The 18,227-nt window shown below is 54.0% G+C and overlaps 1 protein-coding gene across 1 annotated transcript in view; it reads left to right on the forward strand.

The window, feature by feature from the left end:
- The window catches only part of TG (thyroglobulin), a 202,783-nt gene that overhangs the window by 15,279 nt on the left and 169,277 nt on the right, over positions 1–18,227 (forward strand). Inside the window, exons 9-18 of the mRNA XM_031690392.2 lie at positions 700–1,782; positions 2,202–2,789; positions 4,804–5,043; positions 8,296–8,412; positions 8,833–8,910; positions 9,406–9,518; positions 11,673–11,775; positions 12,576–12,776; positions 15,519–15,731; positions 17,086–17,240. Coding sequence (XP_031546252.2) covers positions 700–1,782; positions 2,202–2,789; positions 4,804–5,043; positions 8,296–8,412; positions 8,833–8,910; positions 9,406–9,518; positions 11,673–11,775; positions 12,576–12,776; positions 15,519–15,731; positions 17,086–17,240 — 2,891 coding nt within the window. The remainder of the gene's footprint in view (positions 1–699; positions 1,783–2,201; positions 2,790–4,803; positions 5,044–8,295; positions 8,413–8,832; positions 8,911–9,405; positions 9,519–11,672; positions 11,776–12,575; positions 12,777–15,518; positions 15,732–17,085; positions 17,241–18,227) is intronic.

The raw sequence follows: 18,227 nt of genomic DNA on the forward strand, positions 1-18,227 counted from the left end.
ACAACGGAAATGTGTTCTCTCATGGTTCTGGAGGCCAGGAGTCTGAAGCCGAGGTGTCAGCAGGGCTGCGCTCCCTCTGAAGGCTCCAGGCAGAGTCCTTCCCTGCCCCTTCCTAGCTTCTGGTGTTTGCTGGCCATCTCTGGCGTTCCTGGGCTCACAGCTGCATCCCTCCAGGCTCTGCCTCCACCTTCACGTACGTTTCTTCCCTGTGTGTCTCCTCCGTGTAGTCACATGGCCTTTTATAAGGACACCAGTCATTGGATTTAGGGCCCACCCTAATCCCGTATGAACTCATCTTAACCAATTACATCAGCAAAGGCCCTATTTCCAAATGAGATCACCTTCCGAGGTTCTGGGTGGACAGGAATACTAGGAGAGGCAGGGCGCCAGGCGGGAAGACATTACTCAAATTAGTACATTTGGAGAATGTGTGTGGTCAGGTTTTCAAAAAGTGGGCTGGTGTCTCTGAGCCTTGCCTGAGAAGGGGCTCCCCTCTAGTGGAAGCTAGGAGTACTCACGGCCCTGGATGGACTCTGCTCAGAGGGAAAGGGAAGCACAGAAAAACACAGGAGAAAGAGGTACAAATTCAGTCCTTGACTCAACGTTTTCATCTCATCACCAGGCAGATCTGAGTGAGGGCTTGTGTCAGAATGACCTGTGATGGTAAAACCGTCTCTCTGTTTGCTCGGTCTCCTGCAGCTGAGGACCAGCGCTGTCCCTCGGAGCGGCGGCGGGCCCTGTCCAGACTGCGCTTTGGGCCCGCGGGCTACTTCAGCCAGCATGACTTGTTCTCGGTCTCTCAGGGCGTCACCAGACTGGCCACATCCTGCCCACCCTCCCTCAAGGAGCTCTTTGTGGATTCTGGGATTCTCCAGCCCCTGCTACCAGGGCAGGGAAAACAGTCTGGCGCCCCAGAAGGTCTCCTCAAGGAGGCTCTCCCGGCGATTCTCCCCTCCCGAGAGCTGGCCCGTCTCGCCCTCCAGTTTACCACCAACCCAAAGCGACTCCAGCAAAATCTCTTTGGAGGGAGGTTTTTGGAGAACGTCGGCCAGTTTAACTTGTCTGGAGCCCTGGGCACAAGAGGCACATTTAATTTCAGTCACTTTTTCCAGCAACTTGGTCTCCCAGGCTTCCAGAATGGACGGGCAATAGCAGACCCAGCCAAGCCCCTCTCCGTGGGATTGGATTCCAATCCTGCCACAGAAGCCCCCGGAACCCTGAAGACAGGTGTTGCTACAAATAAGTCAGTTGTGGGCAGCTTTGGCTTCGAAGTCAACTTACAGGAGAACCAAAATGCCCTGAAATCCCTTTCTTCCCTCCTGGAGCTTCCAGAATTCCTTCTCTTCTTGCAGCATGCTGTTTCTGTGCCAGAGGACATAGCCAGGGATTTAGGTGACGTGATGGAGATGGCTCTCAGCTCCCAGGGCTGTGAGCAGACACCTGGCAGCCTCTTTGTCCCTTCGTGCACTGCAGAAGGGAGCTACGAGGATGTCCAGTGCTTTGCAGGAGAGTGCTGGTGCGTGGATTCCCGGGGCCAAGAGCTTGCCGGCTCCAGGGTTAGGGGCAGACGACCGAGGTGCCCCACAGAGTGCGAAAAGCAAAGAGCGCGCATGCAAAGCCTCTTGGGCAGCCAGCCCGCTGGGTCCAGCCTGTTTGTCCCTTCTTGTACCCGCGAGGGGCACTTCCTGCCTGTCCAGTGCTTTAACTCAGAGTGCCACTGTGTGGACGCCGAGGGGCAGCTCATTCCTGGGACTCGAAGTGTACCTGGAGAACCCAAGCAATGTAAGTCTGTTGGGGATTCAGTCACAGACTCTGATTTCCCCCTGGGCGCTGAAACAGCACATCACGGTCGTAGCTAAAGCACAAGCTTCTGTTAATGGCATAATTTGCTAGCCGATGTAACAGTTGTCCAGAAAGGTCTTGATAATATTAACCACTCTGATGAGTGAATAGAGAGATTTCTTTGGCCTTTAGGAACTGCCACTTACGTCTCTGTAGTGCTGGCAACAGCTGGCCTCAGCCCTGTTGATTTCATGATAAGGCTGCTCTTCTCTAGAGATTTTCACACATTTAAGGTTGATGGGGTTTCTATGACTGCATGAGGTTTTAGATGGAGTTTGGACAGCTTAGGGCTTCTGCTTTGGTCTTTGGGGCTTATTAACCTTCTTAACCTGATGTCCCTGTGTTTTGTTCCTCCCCAGGCCCCACACTCTGTCAGTTACAGGCTGAGCAGGACTTCCTGGGGACCGTGCGGGCCCTGGTCTCTAACCCCAGTGTGCCGCCCGCCCCCTCCAGCATCTACATTCCACAGTGCAGTGCCAATGGGCGGTGGAGACCCGTGCAATGTGATGGGCCCCCAGAGCAGGCCTTCGAGTGGTATGAACGATGGGAGGCTCAGAACAATGGTGGCCAGGAGCTGACCCCTGCAGAGCTGCTAATGAAGATTGTGAGCTATAGAGAAGCAGCTTCCAGAAGCTTCCGTCTCTTTGTGCAAAGTCTGTATGAGGCCGGCCAGCAAGCCATCTTCCCGGGGCTGGCAAGATACTCTTCTCTCCAAGATGTCCCACTGGCGGTGCTGGAAGGGAACCTGACCCAGCCTGGGGGGAACGTCCTTCTGGAGCCATACCTCTTCTGGCAGCTCCTGAACGGCCAGCTCAGACGATACCCAGGCCCCTACTCCGACTTCAGTGCTCCACTCTCCCACTTTGACCTTCGGAGCTGCTGGTGTGTGAATGAGGCTGGTCAAAAACTGGAAGGAACCCAGACCGAGCCCAGCAAGGTCCCAGCATGTGAGTTACACCATGAAGAACTGAGTCTGTGACTTTGTTTAACGGATGTCTGGTGGGAGCGTACTGTGTGTCACAGCAGGAGTCAAGTTTAGAGAAGGTCAGATAACACCCCTTCATTGTGTGCTGGAGGAACCCGTGCGTGCTGTTCAGCTCAGGTGGCTGGTGAGGGGCTTAACCAACAGATTTATTGCTCACGGTTCCAGAGGCTGGATGGTCAAGGTGTTGGCAGGTTTGATTCCTGGTGAGAGCCGTCTTCCTGGCTAGATGGCCATCTTCTTGCTGTGTCTCCACATGGCAGAGAGGGGAAGAGCTCCGGTCTCTTCATCTTTTTATTGACACTAATTCCGTCATGAGGACCCCACCCTCATGACCCCATCTAGTCAGCTACCTCCCAGAGGTCCCAACGCCAAATACCATCACACTGGGGATTAGGGCTTCCACACATGAATCTGGGGAGTGCACAAACATTCGGTCCCTAACACTGAGGCGCAGAGAAGGAAGGTGATCTCCCTACCTGACACAGTCATGTGTTGGCAAAATTACTGTAGCTAATTTTTAAACGTTCATATAATTGATTATTTAAATCAGTGCCTCAGATTTTAACTGGATGTTTTCTGTGTGCTAAGCATTATCTTAGCTGGATTAAGGCTATAAAGTGAATATGACCTGGACTTTGCCCTCCGTGGCTAAGGTGCCGGTAACCACTCAGACATTAGATGCATCGTTTGGTTAACCAAGGTGCACTATGATTCTTTTGCTACTTACAAGGGTACTGTGAGGCGCGCGGGACCTCAGGAGGAGCTTCTGCCTTCGAAGAGCCTTTAATTTACCTGAGGGGATTTAATTAAAGGACTAATCGGAGAGCTGCTGGAGGAGATCTGTATGTTCAGCTTTGAGGCAGGTGGACAACTAAGAAAGCTATGGTGTGCGAGGCATAATCAGAATGCGGCTGACTCCGTGTCTTTAACTAAAATGCCTTATTACCAAATAGCCATGCAGGCAGTTTGAAGGAACAGCCAGACAGATTCAACACTGGTATTACCCAATCAGAATCCCGCTGACCAGCAGTTGCTAATTTTACAGGTAATATTGTAGCTATTTAAGTCCAACAAAATCTCTCGTTTCATTCTTTGCCATGTTCAACGTTGTCCAGACCTTTCTGGATACTGTGAAAATTAATCAGATTTTTTTTATTTTAATTTTTTTATTTTAAAAAATGTTTTACAATTTATAAAGGTTACTACAGTTACGACACAACATTGGCTCTATTCCCTGTGTTGTACAGAACATCCCTGTAGCCTGTCTTACACCCTCTGGTTTGTACCCCACCCCGAACTCCTGTGTTACCCTCACCCCCACTACTGGCAACCACTAGTTTGTTCTCTGTATCAATGAGTCTGCTGCTTATTTTTTTTTGTTATATTCCCTAGTGTGTTGTGTTTTTTGGATTCCACATGTAGGTGATGTCCTATAGTATTTGTCTTTCTCTGTCTGACTTACTTCGCTGAGCATAATGCCCTACAAGTCCCTCCTTCCACGTGAGGCTGTGGGTCAGGACGGCTGGTCCTAGAGTCACGCAGATAGACTGGAGCTCTGAAGCAGCTCGTGCCTGCTAGGGGCTGATTTAAGTTGCACGCCTTCTCAGTGACTCAGCTGGTTATCTGTAAGGCACGGATAAGAATACTATCATACTGGGCTGTTGCATAAATTAAATTAGATTGTTATAGTACAGCGCCTGGTGTGGAATACACACTGGCTACTACTTACCTTCTCACACAGTCAGGACTACATAAATGTTGGGTGAAAGCAATGGTGGAGATAAAATAGAAAGAACATTCCAGGTTGCAGAAAGAGCTGGGGAGAAGGAAACAGCTGAGGCAGAAATTGTGTGTGTGTCTGCGTGTGTGTGTGTGTGTCTGTGTGTGCACGCACGTGCATACTTCAAAGGGGGTCACAGGGAGCTAGGAGCTACTCGTGGTGGGTGAACCCACCTGTGATGTCTTTACTCCCCCAGGTCCTGGCTCTTGTGAGGAAGTGAAGCTCCGTGTCCTACAGTTCATTAAGGAAACAGAAGAGATTGTCCTGGATTCCAGCAGTTCTCAGTTTCCTCTGGGAGAGAGTTTCCTCGCTGCCAAAGGGATCAGGCTGACCAATGAGGAGCTCGCCCTTCCTCTGCTGCCCCCATCCCGGGAGACATTCTTGGAGAAGTTTCTGAGTGGGAGCGACTATGCCATTCGATTGGCAGCTCAGTCTAGTGAGTGCCACACACTTCCGGTTTCTTGTTCCATCTCTTTGGGGGAAGCAAGAGCTTCAATCAGTTCCTCTTTGGTCATCTTTAGGACTTTCGTTTCCCCAGACCTGTGGGTTCCTGGGAAAGAAAAGGCAAAATCAAAATCATTTTTGTGATCCCATCCAAATGAAATGCTGCCCACTTCTCCAAGATGCTCCCACATCCTTCAGCAGAGCCGCTGTTGGTGGCGGGGGGCGGGTGGGCAGGGCTCCACACTTTGTATTGCAGATGGTGCCTGCAGCCCACCGCGAAGCCAAGTGTTCTTGTTAAAATGTGAGGGGCTCTTGTTAAAATGTTAAAGTGTGTGAGCCCCGAATGTTCATATGCCCCCATAGCCAGTTCTGAAGCTGTTTTCCATTTCCGTGGATTCAAGGACTCCCCCAACAGGGGAAAGGAAAGGAACCCTTAAGCACCTTCCTCCCATGCTCACATCGAATCCTGATGGCAACCCCAAAAGCATGCCTTGTTACCTGAAAATGACAGAGAAATGTCCTCTGAGCCCTGACGCTGCTCTGGCATAGTAACAATCCAACATTACTTGAAATGTACCCCTGGCCAGGGATCTACTGCGCTAAGGAGATTACCAGATCTCTGCATTTGATCCTCCAACTGTTCCATGAGAACAAGTCTAAATCACCACCTGTGGTTCTTTTCAAACGTGGAAACTAAGTTCAGTCACCCGCCCAAGTTCACCCAGGTAATAACTATCAGAGGCTGGACGTGATGCTGGTGTTTGGCGCGCAAGCCTCTGTCTCCCGCCCCACTGCTCCCTGGTGCGGCTGGGCTCCGAGCTGAGATCCGTCTCAACCCCGAGCCCCTGCTTTTCCCCCACCACCAGCAGCAGGGCCCCCTGTCCCTCCCAGTCCTCTCACTGACCCCACACCGACCCGGCAGGGACAGGCGATTCATCTCTCTCCGAGCGTACCCGAGCTCCCCACCCCGTGTCAAACAATCTCAGCTAATTCTGTCTGCGGTTCTCTGGGCTTGAGTCACAAAACAGCCAAGCAGTGCTCCCCGACAACATCTGTACCAAGACAAAGCCCCCACTCCCACGGGCCGAAGCCTCCCTGCGTTCCCGGTCCTGGTGTGTCTGCACCGCCTTGGGGCTCGGTTTTGCTTGTCTTTGCTCTCCTAACCCCATGTAAGCGAATCCCCCAGCGCCACCCTTGTTTCCGGCCTCTCCCACTCGCTGGCTGTCTCTTCAGGAGGACAAAGCACCCCGTCTTATTCATCTTTCTATCCTGGGGCTGGCATAGCGCCTGACAGATGGTGGGAGCCCAGGAAATGTGGCTTAAACATCCTTCTGTCTTCTTTCCTCCCCTTTCTCTCTCTTCTCTCTCCTTCCCTTCCCTCTCACCCAGGCACCTCTTTTCTCTGTTCCTTGCGGACTTGGAGATTCTGCTTTTGGCAAGAAACCAGTTGTTTTCAATGTTGCACGTGGGCAGGGTACGATGTAGCCAAAGAGAGGGGGAGGGGCTGATTCCCTTGAGTTGTGATGACATTTTCCTCAGAAGCCAGGCTGAGGAGGTTCCCCTCCATATGGCCACAGGCTTGGATTTGCATGTCTGAGGCCACTGGGGAAAAAAAGGAAGTGTCTATGGAGAAGGACCAGGGTTGCTCATTTTTCTTGGAATCCCTCTAGACGAGAAGAGGCGTCTCCACTGTGACAGGGGAGGGGCAGCTCTTCGTGGGCAGAATGCCAGGTCCTGGAAGGCCTGGGGATCGAAGACCCAGCACAAAAAGAGACTGAGGGTCTCAAATCATTTTTGTCCATCAGAGCACGGCAGCAGTGTCCCAGGGCCTAGCGGGGGTGAGGGAGGGGCGCAGGAGGAAGGGCCGTGCCCGGGGGGAGCTTGGGGCTTCAGAGCTCTTGATGTAAATATCACACGTACCCTATCAGGTAAACAGCAGGCCCATTTCATAGACGGGGAACCAGGCTCGGAGAGGTGCTCCTGGTCACACAGCTAAGAAGCCCCCAGACCAGGGTTCAGACTCCTGAGCCCTGTCCCCTGCACAGGCCACTCTGCAGGGGTCCGGGTCTCCTCACAGGGGTTCTGACTGCGGGCTGGTGTCCTGTCCTCTCGCCTCTGGGACCCGTGAAGCCCGACTCTGGAAGGGGGCGAGTTGGGAGACCCGCTCCTAGTGCGGCCAGGCTGCCCCAGATGCGGCCGTTCTCCCTGGGGACCCCTGGGGGGACGCTTAGGCTGTACCCCCCCACAACCCCCAGCCACCGGCCAGCCTGGAGAGGAGGTTGGAGGGAGACCTGGAGAAAAGCCTGCAAGGGTCCATGGCCACCTAGAGGATGGCGCAGGGGGCAAGTCAGACTGGGGAGGGCGAGCGGGGGGCCAGCCCGACTGGCCGCAACCCTCGCCCCGCCGTCCGCATGCATTTCTTCTTCTTTTGTTCCTTCCACTCAATAAATATGTCCTGAGAGCCTAGTAGGAGGCAGGCGCTGCTCTAGGTACAGAAGAACACACGTCCCTGCACCAAAGGACTTCAGTGCTAGATGGAAGACACAAACCTAAAACCTAAGTACAAAATCTAGTATGTCAGCGTGGAGACGGCTGTGAGGAAAAGGCGGGCAGGGCAGGGGGACGCGAGAGCTGAGGACGGGGAGCAGTCTGACCAGCAAGGTGGCCACCTGCATCTGTTTCCTCAGCTGAGGGTGAAAATTCAGATCAGATGAGATTCCATGACGAGCAAAGCTTCGAAGGGGTAAAGAACGAAGCTGTAAGAGGTGGGCACGGAAGGCAAGGGAGTGGTCTCCACTGACCTGTCCCTCCACTTCTGAGCTGAGCAAGCGGCTTAATCCACTGCTGCCTGAATTTTCTCATCTATTCAGTGGGATCATATTATCTCCCTTAGAGGGTTGTTGTGAAGATTCAGTTAATTAGAACCTGTGTTTAGGTCGGGCCTGGCACATAGTAAATGTACAGTAAATGTTATCAACTATCCCTGGTGTCCCAGGTGCCTGAAGGCACTTCAGTTTTCCTAACCAAGTCTAGATGGAAGATACTAAAGGAGGAACAATGATTCCTTCAAACTTCAGCCTACATTTTTATTTTTAAAGGACAATCTGGTGAGGGCCTACCCACTGTTCAAGGAACCTCTGTCCTATTTTGGGTGGGAACGTTTGTTTTAAATAGAAAGGACGCCTATATTGGTGGGCTTTGCCAGTCAGGCGCTCACATCCCTGCTTCTGTCTCCCGACTCCAGCCTTGGACTTCTACCGTGACTCCCCACGAGCATCCACCCTTCTGCCGTCTGGCCCCTATGTGCCCCAGTGTGACACGTTCGGAAGTTGGGAGCCGGTGCAGTGCCATGCCCAGACTGGTGAGGGGAGATGGGTGCCTTGGGGAGGCCAAGTGACACCCCTCCTTTTCATTTAGAGGAAAGAGCCTGGCAACGGGGGGGGGGGTGCAAGGGAGCTGGATTCTAGGCCCCTCTTAGGCAGCTGGTGGCAGTTCCCTTAGTTTCTCTGGCCTTTGGTTGTCCCATCTGTACAATGGGAGCAGTGACCTTCTTCCAGACTGAAGGTCAAGTAGGTGGTTGCTGATGGGGATCTGGGTGCTAAGAGCATGAATGATTGTGGACAGTAAGGACAGTGTTGGGGAGGGCAGACACACGGGGATGGGGTGGACAAGGGACCTTGCTAACAATGCCATGAATGTAAAGAGGGAAAGTTGTTTGCAGGACACTTGGGGTAAGCCCCTGGGCGCACTTCTGGAACTTGTGGCCATGGCTCTTTTCCAGGGCACTGCTGGTGTGTGGACGGGAAGGGAGAGTATGTGCCTGGCTCGCTGACTGCCCGTTCCCCCCAGGCCCCTCAATGTGAGTGAAGCCTGCGAGGCCCTGTCACCCGACCCGGCCTGGGGAGGCTCTGGGGAGGCCCTGGGGACCAGTCCCTCAGACCAGCCCCCAAGTGCAGCCAGATCATGTCCCCAAGTCCCCAGGCCTGGACAACTCTCCCTGACCTTGGACCTTCCCAGGTGGAGAGAAGCAGCTTGGGGTGGGGAAGGAGCCCCCGGTCCCTGCTACACATCTGCTCCCTGGACAGCTCATCCACTTCTGTGGTTTCAACAGCCTTCTCACACCTGTCCTATGGTCCAACCTCTCTCCTGTAGTCAAGCGATCATTTCATATTTCAGAAATGACATGTCCCACGTGGGTCTTTGTCTCTGAATCTCAGCCTGCTTCTTTGCTCTCTGTGCAGGGCAACTCCATCCACCAGATGGACACCTCTGACACTTGGGGCCAACCTGGGCTCCCCGCCCTCCCTGGGTGCCCACAGCCAGTCTGTTAAGAGCTCCTCTTCCTCCCCGACAGGCCCTACCACCTGTGAGAAATCTCGAGCCAGTGGGCTGCTTTCCAGTTGGAAACAGGCTGGCTCCCAAGTAAAACCATCTCCGGAAGACCTGTTCATCCCAGCCTGCTCAGAGGTAAGGCTCTGAAGGCCCAGGAAGTTTCACGGAGGGAAGCCAGAACCTCCTGGCTGATGATTTTTCTAGTTTTCAATATATCTGTTTTATTTGAAAGCTCACAGGGAGTTCTAGGCCTGGGTTCTTGTCTTAGCCCTGGCTGACCCTGGCTGTGTGACCTTGGGCAATTTACTTACCTTCTCTGTGCTTTGTATTATCCTAAGATCAGGCCGCATTTTATCCTCCCTAGTGCTAGCATTATTTCGCTTTGAGGCCCCAAGGAAATATCTTTCATGAAAATGCTTTGAAAAATAATCTACACAGATATTATTCCTAGAGTCACCTGGACATCATGTCTTGGTTTCTCAACATCAATCATAATATTTCCCTCCCCCGTTCCCTGGGTTGTTGTAGTAATTTAGTGCAGTGACCGATGTGAAAGGTCCTGGAGGAAGGATTCTTGCTGGAATCAACTGCTTATGTGCCAAGTGGTGGAAATCTGTGTGCCCCAGTCCCCTCTCCCTAAAGGAGGGATGATATAAATGCTACCTTCTGCTCTGCTGGGCTCCCCGGGCCTCTAGGAAAGGCAGATGAAGTCAGCAACGTAGAGGTTAGTGAAACTGCAGATTACTGAGCAAAAGGTCCCTGATTACTGCTCCTTATTATTATTATCGTTTGTTGCTGTGAACATGGACCCCCGATTATGACTGAGTTTTGTAGAGAAATTAGTGTATTTTGAATGAAATAGTCATTCATTTTGGCCGACAACCCCTACCACCAGACTGAAAGTCTGCGCCATCCTCCTGAGGGGTGATGTTTACCTGTGGAGAAGGACAAGTAGAAACCATGGCTCCGATGGAGGGAAAAGTGATTCAGAGCTGGTCCCAGAGCACCTCTGACTATGTGGTTTCCCAGCCTGGCTCCTGGAGGACCCAGATGCCAGGAAACAAGACGCAAGACTCCCACTGGCCACACTGGATGGCTGTGCCTTTGACCCAACTCCCCAAGAAAAGCCATGTTAATGGCTAGAATGTTCTCAACTTCAAGTCTTTCTCCCATATTTTCTCAAATCGTGGCTGGGGTTGAATCTTACCTGCGTAGCTTAAAGCCGTGCAACCAGGGGCACGTCGCCTGATTCCTCTGGGCCTCCTGGAATGGGAACAATAGACTTCCTCCCTTCCAGGGACTGACTGACCCCGGGTAGTGGGGGCTGACTCGCTCAGGGTGGCCTTCCTGGCTGTGTTCTCTGTAAATGGCAGGTGGTGTTGTGATGGTCATTTCTTGTCTGTGAACAAGGCACAGCAGAGTATAAGATGCACAAACGGCCAACAAAAGCTCTAGAAAACCCTCAGTGATGGTCAGGGCGCTTGAAGGAGCTGCTTCTCTGCAGGACACCTGCTCGTCCGCATGCTTTTCTGTTACAGATGTAGGAAGGTGACATTTTCTATGCTTGGGAGAGCCGAGAACGGTGCTCAAGGATCCATCTAGTCCCGCCTCCTTTTCCAAGACAGGGGACGAGGCCCAGAGGGCTGAGGGCTGGCCCGGTGTCTGGCGGCGGCCCTGGGACGGGCAAGGGCGAGACGGACCCTGGCCAGATGTGGGGCCTGGGCTCCTGCCGTGTCCTGTTTTCTTCATTCCCTGTGCAGGTGTCACAGACTCCCTTTCTCTGGCGGGTGTTTGTGGAAGGTCGTTGCTGGAGCTGGGGGGCTTGTTTCGAGAGACTGGCTGGGCTCTGGGGCTGGACGGGTGTAGCCCAGCCAGGGTCTGCCATTCCCCACCTTCGGGGTGTTGCTCTGTCGCTTTCCCCCTCTGAGTGAGCCTCAGTTTCTCCCACCCTAAAATGGGATAACTGTGGTTCTTATCTCATGGGGTTGTTATAACTGTCAATTCAAACAGTGTCTGTAGAGGGTCTGGAACAGGACTCCACCTGCCCACACCATCCCCTCCATTTAGAGAAGCCATCCCCAGAAGTTTTGGAAAGAATATTCTTTGTTGTTGTTGTTGCTGCTACCATTTTTTTATTGAGTTACAGTCATTTTACAATGTTGTGTCAAACTCCAGTGTAGAGCATGATTTTTCAGTTACACAAGGAAGGAATATTCTTGACATCTGGTTACTGACCTACCAGTCACAAAAGCATCTTCCCTGGGTGACATGACCTCGGCTTTGTCTCAGACAGGAGAGTTTGCCAGGCTGCAGGCATCGCAGGGCGGCGTCTGGTGTGTGGACCCGGTCTCGGGACAGAGCATGCCGCCTGGCACGAACAGCAGTGCCCAGTGTGAGTATCACCTCCTACCTCTCCCATGAGCGCTGGGCGTGGAGTCCCAAGAGCTGGCTTCACGGCTCAGCTCTGTCTCTTCCAGAGCTGTGGATGCCTCTAACCTCACTGTGCCTTAGTTTTCTCATCTATGAAATAGCGACACTATTCCTCCACCCCCATGGGTTCTTGGTAGAAATACACACGGCAGGGAGGGGCACTGTGCTTTGTAAGCAAGAGGCTCAAACCAGTGCTGGTCCCTGTTAAAGGGGGTACAGGTGTTTTTGCGGGGGACCAGCGATACGACACTGATGCCACAACAGGCCCCTGCTTAGTCCCTTGGTCTCCAGCCTGGCCTTGCAACTTGATTTCCACCGTGAAATCAAGATGACGTCCCTTAAGTGCAAACGTGCTGATGTCCCTCTGTTGCCTGAAAACCAGGAACACTCCCCGTAGTTCCCAGCGCCAGGCCCAGGCTCCTTGCTGTGGCTCACGGGGCCCTGTCTGTCTTTTCTGTACCTTCTGTGGCTCCTCCTGTTTCTTCATGTCAACTTCAGGATCTCTTATGAACTATAGCTGCTCACTTACTTGTTGACCCGAGGGCAGGCAGTGTGTGTGTGTATGTGTGTGTGTGTGTGTGTGTGTGTATGGAGAGGGTGGGGGTGAGGCCCAGGCTTTGCCCTGTTCTAGCTCAACACCCCAGTGGGGAGGCAGCCCCAGACCCTGGGGGCCCTGCAGGCAGGTGACGGTGGGTGGCGGGTGGCGACAAGGGCCGGGCAGCTTGTGGGCCACAAGCGCATCTGGCTTGTCTTTGCGTCAAGGCCCGAGCCTCTGTGAAGTGCTCCAGAGTGGAGTCCCCTCCAGGAGAGCTGGCCCAGGCTACACCCCGGCCTGCAGGGCAGAGGATGGAGGCTTCTCCCCCGTGCAATGCAACCCAGGCCAGGGCAGCTGCTGGTGTGTCCTGGGCAGCGGAGAGGAGGTCCCCGGGACCCGCGTGGCCGGGAGCCAGCCAGCGTGTGAGAGTGAGTGGAGACGCCCTGGAGGGGCTCCCTGGGCGGAGGGCGTGGTGTTTATCTCTTCCTCCGCCCAGGCTGGGCAGGGGGTACTCCACAGGTGCCAGGACGGCGGGGCAGGAGGGGAGGCGAGGGAAGCGTGTGAGGGAGGTGGTGGCAGTTGGCTCTCATGACGTCGAAATGCTCCCGTGCTCCTCTCTGTGGGTGTCCAGTTAACTTCGGTTTCCCTACTTCTTCCTTTTCCCCTTCCTCCCTGACTGTGGAGGGCAGATGAGTCAACCATAGCGAGGGAGTCTGCATTTCCAGGGAACTAGGAGGAAGGTAGCGAGAAGGCAGGTGTGCTGGGCAGGGAGAGACACTGGTAAGAGAAGCTCACTTGTCTCAAAGCAGGAGTAGGAACCTGGCCTCGTCAGCCTCGGTGGCCTCGGCTGCAAATGGGGGCCTGGCTGCTGCTGTTGGAAGGCTTTTGCGGGCCCTCAGGCCCGGCGCTCCCGCATGAGAGCTGACGGTCCAGCTGCACTCTGGCTCCCCAGGTGTCCAGGACCTCCCCTCCCGTACTTGGTCCACCTTGGTGGTCACAAGTGCCAGGGATCTCTGTGGCCATCCTAGCAGTGGGACACAGCAGCTCAGAGACACTGGGGGCTGGGCAGGATCACGGGCTCAGCACAGAGGGGTGGAGTCCTCCCCTAGCCCGGCGGGCTTTCTGTGTGGCCCCAAGACGGCTGTCTAAGCCAGAAACAGAGCCAGGCCCAGGAGACGTCCGTGAGCCATTGTAACACCAAGTGTTGAGGGTTCTGCAGAAGGTATGCTGGAGGACGGGGAGCCCGGAAGAGGGGCACCCTCCCATCTCTGAACAGGACCAGACCAACGGGGAGCGTGGCCTTTCCCTGCTGGGGTCGTGGTTAGAGTCAAAGAACCTGCACTCACGTCCTGGCTCTGTCCCTCCAAGTCCTCAAACCTCAGTTTCTTTGTCTATGAAAAGGGATGGTAAAACCAGGGCTGCCTCCTTCACAGGGTTGTTTTGAGTGAGGTTCAGTTACATATTAACTGTGATAGAGTTTCACGTACTTTAAAATTCACAGTAAACGCCAGCTGTTATTTCTCCCGGAAGTTTACCCTAACAGTTCATCGAGTGCTCTTCCGTTGTTCGGAAAGGGTTAGTTCACACCCTAGAATTTCCAACCAGGAAATAATGCACCACTCTTGTTGTTGTTGTTAATAATAATAACGGTGATGATGACTGACATTAATGACCATTTATGGTCGGTCACTCCTCTGAGCTCTTCTTCACATGCCTCAACTCGTTCTGATTCACACCGTCCCTAGGAGGCAGGCCCTACTGCTATCCTCACCATGATGAGTGAGGAAATTGAAGCACAGAGACATTAAATCACTTGCTCTAGGGGCTCAACTGGTAAATGATTGAGCCGGGATTCAGAGCCCAGCAGGCTGGCCCCACAGCCCACAGGCTGACTCTCTCCACTCTCCCCCACAGACATCGCTCTTGGTCAAGGTCATCTCAGTAAGACCACTGCAAATCTCGTCCACAAGCTTTGCCAGAGGCCATCGTCCTTATTAGAAAGAAGCCCAGGCTGCATCCTGGAGATTAAAAGGGGTCATCCTCTATCTTTGAGGCCCCCAAGTACCCTTGGATCACATGCAGGTTGCAGATTTTAAAGCCAGACATATGCAAGCTGCAAGGATGTGCTCGAGAATCAGATAATTAACTAAGTCTCTAGCCAGGTGTGAAATTGTCACACCGAGGGTGTCTGTTCTTTACTTCACTCATCCACCTGCTTATTTAACACATACTCATGGAGCTTGTGTTCTGGGTCAGCACTGGGCTGCGGACTGAGTGAACAGAGAAAAGACATCCTCTTTCCCCCAGTCTCGGGGCTCAGTCCAGTGGGGAGCCCAGAATGCAGGGTCTATGCCAGGTGAATGGAGAGCTTGCAGGAAGGAGGCCTAAGGCAGCCTGGGGGAGCCACGGAAGGCGTTAGGAAATTATAGGGGTTGAGCTGATACCTGGGGATGAAAAAAGGAATCTTTGAGGCAGACGAGCAGGCAGAGGGAAGGGCATGGGCTGCGCGACCAGCTTGTGTTTGGGGAACGAATGTTCAGGGCAAAGCAGGGCTGGAGGAGGTGAGAGCAGGGAGAGGAAGTTGGGTCAGCAGGCACGCTGGGGACTCGAGAGCCGGTGTCCAGCCGCCACACAGTGTCTTTGCTGGCAGTGGGTCTGGATTGGACGTGGGAGCAGAAGGGCAGGGGATGAGGCCCCAGTGCAGGGGGCTGATGAGGAAGCTCTGCCAGCAGCTCAGGAGGATGACGGACGTCTGAATGGAGTGCAGTGAGAATGAAGAGCAGTCGAGGAGGTGTGAGGGCTGAGGGGGTGGGGTCGGCCAGGTTGGCCGCTGTGTTTCTGGCTCCGGACACCTGGGCGGCTGGAGGTGCCAGGCCTTGGGCTCGAGGAGCTGAAGCAGGAGCAGGTGTGGCAGCTGATGCTGAATCCAGGGCCTGCTGGCTTGGAGGTGGAGACCAGTTGGGACTCAGATTTAGAGATGGGAAGAAACTGGAGAGGGCCTGAGGTGGAGGTGAAGGCACACCAGACATCCTGCTCAGGTGTCCGCTGACACTGAGAGAGGAAGGCAGAGAGGGAGGAGGCCAGGCCCAGGCCAGGCGAGAAGGGGTGTGCGGTGGGAGGGCTGGCGCCTGGGCTGGGCAGAGGCCCCCAGCTGCCCTTCCCTCTCCTAGGCCCGCGGTGCCCGCTGCCCTTCAGCGCGACGGCTGTGGCTGGCGGGGCTGTCCTGTGCGAGCCAGCCCCGGGCCCCGGCGGGGCCAGCGAGCAGCGGTGCCGGCTACTGTGTCGCCAGGGCCACCGGAGTGTCTTCCCGCCAGAGCCGCTGGTGTGCAGCCCGGAGACCAGACGCTGGGAGTCACCGCCGCCTCAGCCCTGGGCCTGCCAGCGTGAGTGGCCTCGGGAAGGTCTGCCCAGCACCCTGTTCCCTCCCAGGGCCCAGGGCCAAGGCCTTCATCTTCCCCCGACCAGAGTGCAGTGTCTGTGAGAAGCCAGGTGGCTGCAAGAGCAGAGAGAGGGCCCGACGCGACACTCCCTTCTAGAGGGAGCAGACGGGCTTCCCAGACCCCAGGGTGAGGCTTTAGTGGCAGCTTCTCTGGAGAGATCCGCCCCCTATGAGGCCGCCTTCATTTTGGGCTCTCCTGGGATGTCTCGCACATAGAACTGAATCCAAGGAGAAGGTGCTCCAGTGGCCGCACTGGTCATTATGGTGTCATCAAGCTCAGAGCTGCTGATCCGACCTCTGGGAGTGACACCACCGCACCGGCCTCTCCCCAGGTCCACCTGGAGCTCCAGGGCTAACGCCTGGCAGAGCTCGGCTCGGACGCTGCTCCAGGGTGTGGCGTCTGTTCTGATCACTGTGGGCTGTGCCCTATTGAAAGATGGGCAGAATTCCTTTCTCCTCCTCTCACACTGAACCCACTTTCACACACACATGGCTGTGAGGCCACACCGGGCCCTGACTGCACCTGCCTTGGTCAAGGCCGGCCGTGCTTACTCACAGGGGCAGGGCAGGGGCGGACGCTGGGACCAGGGCTGGGTCCACCCAGGGCAATGGGAGGGGCATTCAGGAGAGAGACCCGGACCCTAGGACTGACCGTCACAAGGCTCTGGGCGGTTGGTAGTGGGGGAAAGGAGAATATTTGTCACAAAACATTCTGACTAGAGAATGCTATCCAGAAAAAGTTCAAAATGTGGCCTGGACAAATAAGGGTCCTACCTGCCTGATGATGACAAGAGTGACTTGAGCTGAAATCAAGACCAGGCAGGTCACGATTGGATCTAGAGCAAGGGACTTGAGAGAAAAGAGGCACAGGTCCTGAGCTCCTAAAGTGGAGTGCACGGCTGCTGCAGATGACTGTGCAGGCTGTGCACTGAACAGCCTGAGAGTAAGCCCTTCACACAGGCTATGGTGTCTACTCTTAACTGGCAAAACCATGATGTGTAGTGGCCCTGTGTGAACATGATAGTACAGGAGATTTTCCAAGAAGCAAGTCCAGGACCCCACAGAAATGTAAAGCAGGCTGGTTTAGAGGCTGATGCAGGACTGAGGTCATTGTGAGGGTGCAGAGTAATTTCAGAGACAAGCTGTCATACTGGGACGTATTTAGACGCAGAGGATGACGAACAAGGTGGCAGCACTTGTGTGCTCCAAGCTAAATGAAGAAGGGGTTATTGTTGCAGAGGAAAAGCCAAGGAAAGAAAAGAAAAAAATCCCACAGCCCCTTTCGCCTCCGTCTGCAGGGCCCCAGCTGTGGCAGACCGTCCAGGTGCAAGGGCAGCTCCAGCTCCAGCTCCCGCCGGGCAAGGTGTGCAGCGCCGACTACGCGGGCTTGCTGCCGACTTTTGAGATCTTCATCCTGGACGAGCTCACAGCCCGCGGCTTCTGTCAGATGCAGGTGTGTGCCTGCCCCTCCCCACCAGCGGGGGCTTGGGCGGAACTCAGGGTCACTGGGTCAGAGAAGCCCAGAGCTGAAATGAATCAATAGTTCAAACCTCGGTTATTTTCCCGATGGGCAAACTGAGAAGGTAATTCAGACAAGGCTAATTACACAGAGGCCAAGGTGAAGTCAGTGTCCATCTCATCATTGGCCATTCTTTCTGCACAAAGATATCAAACCAGATGTGCACTGAGCACTTAGACTGTGCGTCCGATGGCATAGATTAGCTGGTTCAGTCCTCTCGCGGACCCTATTATTATCACTGTTTTGTTACTGGAGACTCCACATAATTGTCCAGAGTCACACAACTGGGAAGGGGTAGAGCCAGGCCGGCTGATGTGACGCCAGGATGCTCTCACTGACTCACTGTGCTGGGGACGTTCCTTGACCTGTGAGGAGGCGTTGCAGATCTGCCATGGAAGGACATGTTCCAGGCCAGCTGGAGAGATGTAGTTCCCTGAGGGTTTTTAGCTGTGCGATAGGCAAGGGCTTTGGTGATCTGAAGTCCCAAATACTCACAGAGGGAATGTTTAAAAGTCACTTAAATAACTGCTTGTTCTGCTCAAAATTTGCTGATGTATCAGAGAAACTAATTTTTAGCAGCTCACGTCAAGAATTTTGGGGAACACACAGTTTCACAAAACCAGATACAAAGAATATTGATTTTTTTTTAAAAGAGAAACATCTTGCCCCCTGTTATCTAAAGAAATGTACTCGACGGCGACAGTTTTAGCAACAGATCAGGTATCCGCCTTTCTGTCAATTATCGAACACTAGTTGTATTTCTGGTGCTGCGCTGTGCTGGAAATTCTAGTCCTTACCTCTGATTCTTACAGCCCCCTGTTCAGTGGGTACCATTAGCCCTCAGTTTGTAAGTGAATTAACTAAAGTCCATGGACGGTAAGTAAGTGGCCCAAGATTTTTATGCCACTGAGTAAGTCTAGA

The sequence above is a fragment of the Vicugna pacos genome, chromosome 25 (assembly GCF_048564905.1).
Source record: "Vicugna pacos chromosome 25, VicPac4, whole genome shotgun sequence".
In the NCBI taxonomy this organism is placed as follows: domain Eukaryota; kingdom Metazoa; phylum Chordata; class Mammalia; order Artiodactyla; family Camelidae; genus Vicugna; species Vicugna pacos.